We start from the raw sequence: 8,888 nt of genomic DNA, 5'->3' as shown, positions 1-8,888 counted from the left end.
GAAAATACTCCTTGCAGCCAAAATGCCTTTAAAGCTAGAAGAGAACTGATCTTTAGAAGGGAGGGACCAAATGGTATCGATTTTTGAACATATTTCTTGTGCCATTTAACCCAAAGACTATTGGAACTATTAGAGAACTTCCAAATCCAGTTGATCAATAAAGCTATATTCCAAATTTGCACATTCTTGATATTAAAACCACCTTTATGCCAAGGAGCACAAATAGTATGCCAACTTTTAAACTGCATTTTTCTGTCCCCTTCCTTAATGCCCCGGAAAAATTCCTCTTTGAAGTGATTGATCGATGTAAGACTTGCTTGGGCAAAAGAACCTTAGAACACCAATAATTCTCAATGCCAAAGATAACGACATCCAAAAGTTGAGCCTTTCCAAAGATAAGTTAGAGACTTTGTCGACCAATCGCAACTTGGTCTCGAATCTTAAGAAGCAAAGAGTCATACATACTCACAGTACCTAGAGGTGCCAAGGGGCAACCCCAGGATAACGAAAAGGAAAACTTCCTTGGAAAAACCAAGTAGAAATCAAAATAGCATCTCTAACTTCCCGAACAACTCCACCAAAATAGATTTGAGTTTTGTCCACATTAGCATGGAGCCCAGAAATAGAAGCAAAGGAAGCTAAGGCTTGCGAACACCAACACGAGATGGCACATCCCCACGAACAAACACCATTAAATCATCAGCAAAAATAAGATGGGTCAAACCCAGCTGACTACACTTGGGATGGTAAGATACCAAAGGTTGAAGACAAAGAGTTCTAAGAGATCTAGATAAGATCTCCATACTCAACACAAAAAGGTAAGGGGAAAGAGGATCCCCTTGCCTAAGGCCACCCTTACCGGGAAAAAAAGCCAAAAAGACCTCCATTAATTTTCAAAGAGAACCAGGTCCCTGTGATACAACCAAGGATCCAGCTAATGAACCGCTGGGAAACCCAAACTCCTGTAACATATGAGCAACAAAACTCCATTGCAAAGAATCAAAGGCTTTCTTTATATCCACTTTGATAAGACACCTAGGAGAAATAGTTCTCTTATTATACCCTTTCACCAAAGCTTGAGAAAGAAGGATATTCTCATGAATACTCCGTCCTTTAACAAAAGCGACTGTTCTTCTCCAACAATAGAAGGAATCACTTTTTGGAGCCTATTAGCTAGAACTTTGCTAATGACTTTATAAAAAGCGTGCAACAAGAAATAGGTCTAAAATCCATAACAGTACGAGGGACATCTTTTTTAGAAATAAGAGAGAGAATAGTAGAGTTTGCCTGTTTAGACATTTTGCCAGTCTTGAAAAAACTTTGAACAGCTTTACAAAAATCTCCTCCAACTACACTCCAAGCAGACTTAAAGAAACCAGCTGAAAATCCATCAACACCAGGACTGCTATTAGAATCCATACTAAAAACAGCAGCTTTTATTTCATGAGGAGAAACAACCTGAGTTAATCCAGTAGAATCATCCTCAGAAATTTTAGGCCCATTAGGAATGGGAAGAGCATGGAAGTTATCAACACATTTAGCCTCACCTAACAGATTTCGATAGTAGTTTTGGAATGCAGTCCCCACATTGTCTTGACCCTGCTGCAGAACCCCATACTGATCACAAATGGCACCAAGAACTTGGTGATGCTGCCTTTCAGAAATCTTATCAAAAAAATATTTAGAGCTACTGTCAGAAAGTTGAATATTTTTAAGCTTGGCTCTTTGCTGAAGGATATTTAATTCAGCTTTCTTAAACTTGGTAAATTCCTGCATCCATTTCTTTTCCTCATGAATCAAAACAGCAGAGAAAGGATCAAGTTGGAGCTTCTGCTGACAACTAAGGAGCTGAACTTTTGCTTCCTGAACTCTGAAGGAGATATTGCTATAATCCTTACTATGCAGTTTGGTAAGGGCATGCTTAACAGACTTAAGCTTAGCAAACAAGCAATACATGGGACTGCCAGCGAGAGGGAGAGATCAAGCCTTCGAGCAGTGGACAAAAAATCGGGATGCTCCACCCAACTATTTAGAAAACTAAATTTCTTTAAAATTTTCCTATCTTCAGTAATAGAGACCAAAACGGGAGAGTGATCAGAAACCCCTGCCTCATGGAAGACAGCATGAGAACCAGGGAAAGAAGAAATCCAGGAAGGATTGACAAGCACCCTATCAAGTTTAGACCAAACCCTAGAGTCAGGGTCATGCTTGTTAGTCCAAGTCATATCACACCCAGAACTACTAATATCATCCAAGTGACAGTCAGACACACAAGAGTTAAAGTCTAACATCTCAAGGAGGGGAGGATTAGGGCTAAGCTTCTCCTCGGGATATCTAACAACATTAAAATCACCCAACACAATCCGGGGATTAGGAGTGGCCCCGATCTAAGAGAGTCCCATAAAGCTTCTCTCTGAACAGCATCATTACTAGCATACACAACACTAAGGTTTATATCAGTGTTAGTTTCAAAATGATGAACCAAACCACTAATAACTTGAGCCTCCATCTGAGTAACACTAATAGAGACTGTACAAGGATTAAAAAGTAACCAAATTCTCCCATTATAGTGCTTATCATAGTTGCAAACCTTTGTGCCAATTCCCAAAATAGTTCTTGAGAATATTCTGGGCTTTATGTTGCTTTACCCTGGTTTCCAACAAAGCTATCACATCCACCTTAGTCTCACGAATATAGGACCTAACTTCACTATTCTTCGGGGTTATTAAAGCCCCTAACATTCCAAGACCACTTTCATTAAAGTTTATCGGGGGAACCACCACTTTTGGAGAAACCACTAGGGAAGACTCTGGACATCTTTGAGTGCTTTACAAAGACTAATGCCAGCGAGGGTGAGGAGGAAGGTCTAGAGATCTCTCGGCCAATGAGCCTACATTCTCTAAATCACCCCTACCCGGCTTTGGATTAGCCACCGAGGTACCACCTAGTCCAACATCCATAACAACCAAATTATCCTCAACCAATGAGTCCTGATCATCAAGAAGGGAAAACTGATTGGGAGAGGAAGGGATAAGTTAGTGTCAATTCTTCAACAAGAGGAGAGGAGATCGTTTTGGGGACATCCACTTTACCAGAGCATCCGAGTGCTTTACAGACCCCCTTTTGACATCTTTCCTCTAGAGGGAGAGGATCTCGACCTTCTTTGTAAGCCCGAGTCAACATTCCTCTCCTTAGAGGGAGAGACTGTCGTGGGACATCCGAGGTACCACCTAGCTCCACGGTTATTAACACACCCCCGATCGAAGAGACAGGACCCGGAAGGAATACTAGATACAGTCTCAACTATTGGAGTATCCTTAGTACCCTTAGCTAACAGAGCCTTAGCTTTTTCCCATTTACAAGAATCCAAGGTATGACCCAATTTACCACACCCTTTACAAAAGTAAGGGTACCATTCATAGACAACCTTCGATCAACTCCGCCCCAAGTAAGGAATGTTAAGTGTTACAGTATCAAAAAGAGGCTTAGAGACATCAATTTCAATCAAAACTCGGGCAAATGAGAGCTTAGCTTTAGTAGTAGTGGCAGGATCTGCAAACAAAGGTCTACCCAATTTACTGGCAATCTTACTAAGCACAACATCTGACCAAAGAAATGGGTCAAGACCCGGAAATAAGACCCAAACTGGAACTTTGGAGATAGTCTCCATTTCACAAGAGAACATTGGAGACCAATGCTTAAGAACAAGAGAATTACTCCCAATTTTCCAAGGGCCATTCTTGAGAACAGCATTCATTTCCTCAGAATTAGAGAAACGAAAGGAAAACCATCCCTTTCTAAAGTATTGAACTACTGGTTTAGCGAATTTCCCCCAATATTTCAAAACAAATCTTTGGACCACAGCAAGAGAAGGTTTAGATCCCACAATATGTCCCATTAAAGTGTTTTCCCATAATTTCAATTCATCCGCAAAATCACTTTCCTCTAAATCAACAGTGTCAGAATCCTTTATGTGTTCACAAAGAAACAAATCCATACCCTGTTGCTTCGTATTATTAACAATGGAAGCCCAATTTTTGGGTTTGGCAGAAACATTATTCACAGTAACAGATTCAGTAGGACCTTTATCAGTATCATTAGGACCTTTATCAGTATCATTAGGACCTTTATCAGTATTATTAACAACTGAAGGAGAAACAGAATTATTCACAACTGTATCAGAATTTTCCAAAGGGATTATTACTTCAGTGGTATCAATTTGTTGAGAAGAATCACTAGATTGGGAAACTACAATATTATGAACAAGAGAAGAATCAGTAGGAGGTAATGGAGTAGACGAAGCTATACCAGCAACTGCAATGGCGGAGGCAATTAGATCATTCACCGTCCCCGGAATTCGCGGCTGGGTAAAAGAGTCCTCCTCCAAAAAGCCACCATTTTCCACAATAGAACCATCAACGGAGTCTTTGCTACAAGGCGTAGCCATGGCCGACTTGGCCTTAGCATTCCGAGCTCTAGTACGAGCCATGAAAGAAGAAGATTTAATGGAGGAACGAAGTAAAAGTGGTTTTCATGAAAGTTTGTTGAAAATTCGGTTAAAAAAAGTTGTTAGAAAAAAGAGAGAAAAAGTTTTTAGAGAGAGAAAAAGTTTTTAGAGAAAAAGTTGATTGAACATAATTTTTTTTTTTTGTTTCACCTCTATCTCATTTTTATTTTCCTTTTTTCTTCAAATTTTATGTCATAATTATTATCCCCTTTCTAGATCTAGTAAGGAAAAACTTTTGTCAACCAACTCGTCGCAATCAACCTCATTCCCACTTGAAACAACCTTTAGCCCACTACTTAATCCCTTCGGTTCACAAATAAAAAGGTCTAAAATGCAAAGCTTTCATCTATCTCTTGAAAAGTCCATCTAACTGACAGAAAACTAACCGCTACTTTCTGAACTTCATCATTTTTACATCCCGTAAAGATTAAGTTGAACGTGACAAAAAAAATGCAGAAACTTAGGTTTTGTTTGATAACGACAGATTGAACATTTTTTTTAGCATTTTGAGAGTTTTTACACTATTTAAATAACAAATGTGCTATTTTGAGTGTTGATCATCGACATATTGAAATAGTAAATTGTGGTGTAATTTTTACATTTTACGATCTTCACTATGTTAGGAAAAGACTACTCTTACCCTTTTACGTGTTTTTGATGACTTTTTTTAATGTGAGCGTTGCTTGAATTGAATCTTAATCTTATACATATTTCTATAATAAGTGTATCTAATTTACCTTCAAGCCTCATTCAAATCTATTTTATTACTCGTGGTACTATTTTTACTTTAAATTGTAAAACAATCGCACAATAAATTTTTTCAAAATATTTACTTATTTGTCATAATATGATATTTCGATTCGCAAATTAGCGGCAACTTTCTTTATCGTGTAATACTCCTTGAAAAATAGATATCAAACTTTGTACTTATCAATAATTTGTGAATATCTTATTAAATTTTGATTAATATACTTTTATATAATGATAAATGAATGTAAATAATATAATAATAAATTATTAATAGAAGTTGAAGTTTATTGTGACGGAAATAACTTTAAAATTAGTAGGAGAAATACATATGATATTTGAAAAATAAACTTCGTATTATGTATAATTAAATATGACATTAGCAATAACAAAAGACTTAGGGGCATATTTCAGCGTTCATTTTACTCTTTACATGAGTAAATTCCATGTAATACGTATTATGCATGCACATTTCTCACAACCCAGTTCGGCCTAGGGCCTTTTAGCCTCATAATACCTCATTTTTTTAATCGAAAGTTGTTATAAAACTGGATATTATAAATATATCAAAGATTTTTTTTTCCTTCTAATTTAATAAAAAGTGAACAAATACTAATGAATAATTTACTAATATTGAGAAATTGTACATTATTAATTTATTTCCCATTTCTAATAATAAAATTGTAAAGTAATTAATTAATTCTCATTTCTAATAGGAAAATCATATTCCTAATATAATAGAAAAATTTTAAATAATTATTATCTCCTAATTCTAATAGTATAATTAAGAAAAAGAAAGCCTTAATAAATTGTTAATTTATTTCCTATTTCTAATAGGAAAATTGTAGAATAATTAATTAATTCTCATTTCTAATAGAAAAATTATATTCCTAATTATAATAGAAAAATTATAAATAATTAATTATCTCCTAATTCTAATGCTAATAGTATAATTAGAAAAAAAAGCCTCCTTTAGTTATATATATTGATTAGTTTGTTTTTCTTTTTTTCTTAAAATTATAATAATAAGTTTGGTTTTTGTAGTTTTTTTTATAATCTTTTGATTAATTTAATTTTTTTTATTAATTAACTATTACTATAATAAAACGGAGTAGGTGTTTGATTGATGTTATTGACTTGGTGGTGAAGGGGATGAAGTAAGGGAGAAAAAAATAAATTGGGTGAATGATGAAAAAACTGACAATGGTAGTAGAGTAAAAAGCGTATGTGAAAGAGTAAAATTCGTATGTGAAAAAGCACGTCCCATTCACAAATTGTTTAACCAACCTGCTAAATGTCGTGGACAAATTACTAAATATCGTCGACAATTTCTAATGACTTTCCTAATCTACCCCTCATTCTAAATCCCCCTTATATTAATATGTTTTTTCAAGTACGACATTTCCGTCACCATCGCTTCAATTCCGCCACCAAATTCAAGGAATCGACGACGCAAGTAATATAAAGAAGTAAATTTTTTTAAATTTTGTAATTAGATAGTAGATTTAGGTGGTTTAGAATAGAATCGTTTTTGTTACAACGGATTAACGATTATCGATTACCGCGCCCACAACTAATCTAAGTCGAAACATGTTTTTTTTTTCTAAAAAAAAAAAATTCCGGAATTTTTTTCGTCCAAACCTAGGTCCAGACGAAAAAAATTTCGTCCGGGTTCAATTTTTTTTCCCCAAACGAAAATCGTCTGGACGAAGAAAGTTTTTGTCTGGACCTAGGTCTAGACGAAAAATTTCTTTGTCTGGAAGAATTTTTTTTTCAACTTTATTTTTTATTTTAAAAAAATTATTAATTTCCGTCTTAGAGTAGTTTAGGGCGTGGGGATCGATAATCGCTAATCCATTCTACTCTAATCCGTTCGTCAAATCATAAACTTGAAACGTAATTAAAGCGTAAACATATCTCTTGAACATCGTTACTAACTTGATCGTTGTTACCATCATTAGTCGACATGTTTAAAACCGTTTAATCGAAAATTTCATAAACTAAATTACAATTTTTTTGGAAAAAAAGTCTTGTTTTTTTTTGTTTTCTTTTAAAAATCGTCTTTTTTAGAAAGATTTTAGAGAGAGTGAGAGGGGGGAAGTAATGGGGGGCAATGTTGGAAACTTGTATTAGTAGTCGATGATAATTAGTAAAAATGTCGACGATATTTAACATGACCCGTTTTTAATTGTAGTTGCTTATTCATGTACGAGTTTTACTCATTCATGGACAATTTTTTCAATATTTTTCCATACTATGCCCTTTGCCTAATTCTCTCTAATTCTCCTAGGTCTCTCTTCTCTAATTCTCTCCCTCATAAAATTAATTAAATTCTACAAAATTAATCAAATCCGTCAAATTACACAATTATGGATGCTAATTCTCGTATCGATCAAGTAATAAGTCTCTTAATTTTATTAATTATATTATATCAAATTAAGAAATTGATTTACCCTAATTAAATTAGGGTTTGTTTAAACCGTTGTCGATATTGGTTGGAATTACATGGGAGCGGAGATTTTTAGTTATATTCAGAAAAAGATTACCTAACCAATCAAATGCTATGATATGATAGTCCTTTGATAGTAAAAGAATAACTTTGCGTATGAGTAGGCCTGTTTGTAGCATTGCACTGTCAAAACTGCACCTGTTTATGATACAAACGCATTTTCTGATTCTTACAATAGAAGATGACGAACTAGTCTTTGACGGTGCAGCTGCCGGTGATGCTTGCCCGGATCCCATTGACGGTTGTGGATGGTGAATCAAGGAGAATTGAATATGGAGAGAAAAAATTGAAAATTGGGGGAATGAAATAAGAGGAGTAAAATGGTCATTTACGTCCATAAAAAAGTAAAACTCGTCCATAAATAAGCACCAGCCTTTTTAATAAGATTGGTCTTAAATATAAGACCAGCCCAATAAACAACAGGCCCCAAAAACATGTTAATCGACCAATTTAACGGATACATCATACAAGCCCTCAACTGCCACGACTTTTATTTCATTTTGCACTCACTCTCTCTCTCTGTGATTTCTGCATTCATCTCCCTCGATTCTCTCCACTTTGTGCATATTTCACTATTGATGGCATTTCACAGGGTTGATCTTTATACTTTTTCATTCTTGATCTATGTTAGGCCCAAAATCTGGATATGGGCTGACCTGGGGCAGCAAGTCTGGAAGCATTGTGGGACGCATGATATCAGGGAGCCAGGGTGACAGCATTAGCAAGCAGCGCGGGACGTGGGCTTTGATCCGCATGGAAGAAGCATGAGAGAGTCCTATCACTTACCATATCCAAGGAAGGAAAGTCCTATTCGGTGTCAAATTAGGAATAACTTGGAGGAAAAGCAAGAAACCCTAGCTCACCGAGCTCCCCTATATAAAGAGCCTCAGCGTAGAGAAGAAGGATCATCAGAAAATACAAGAAATATACCCTAGCATTCATAGCAAACGCACGAACTGTATTTCCTCCCGAATTATAGTGAAAATATTGGTGGGATTCCGTCTCCCCCCGCGGTTGTTTCCCAAATTGGGTTTTCCGCGTCACCAAAATTGCTCGTGTTCTTTATTTACATCGCACATTCAAATTAACATACAACAAACAATCAAATCATAATACGGACCTAAC

General features: G+C 35.7%; 1 protein-coding gene across 1 annotated transcript; it reads right to left on the bottom strand.

The window, feature by feature from the left end:
* Nucleotides 1-1,173: 1,173 nt before the first annotated feature.
* On the bottom strand, nucleotides 1,174-4,447 carry LOC141632694 (uncharacterized). The gene is made up of 6 exons (XM_074445215.1): nucleotides 3,470-4,447; nucleotides 2,915-3,011; nucleotides 2,591-2,734; nucleotides 2,439-2,529; nucleotides 2,079-2,334; nucleotides 1,174-1,935 (listed from the first exon to the last, which is right to left on the bottom strand). Exons 1-6 carry the CDS (start codon nucleotides 4,445-4,447, stop codon nucleotides 1,174-1,176), a joined length of 2,328 nt encoding a protein of 775 aa, XP_074301316.1.
* Nucleotides 4,448-8,888: the final 4,441 nt, after the last annotated feature.

Source organism: Silene latifolia, chromosome Y (genome assembly GCF_048544455.1).
Source record: "Silene latifolia isolate original U9 population chromosome Y, ASM4854445v1, whole genome shotgun sequence".
NCBI classification, from domain to species: Eukaryota; Viridiplantae; Streptophyta; class Magnoliopsida; order Caryophyllales; family Caryophyllaceae; genus Silene; species Silene latifolia.
This window is presented reverse-complemented; position numbering and strand designations above follow the sequence as displayed.

Bases quoted from the DNA above. Each gene is read 5' to 3' on its own strand.
- LOC141632694 (XM_074445215.1), bottom strand. From the start codon at position 4,447: ATGGCTACGCCTTGTAGCAAAGACTCCGTTGATGGTTCTATTGTGGAA. The intron at 2,735-2,914 runs GTAGGGGTGATT...TTGGAATGTTAG, and splicing joins GGTGGCTAATCCAAAGCCGG to GGGCTTTAATAACCCCGAAG. The intron at 2,335-2,438 runs GTATGCTAGTAA...TAATGTTGTTAG, and splicing joins GATATAAACCTTAGTGTTGT to ATATCCCGAGGAGAAGCTTA.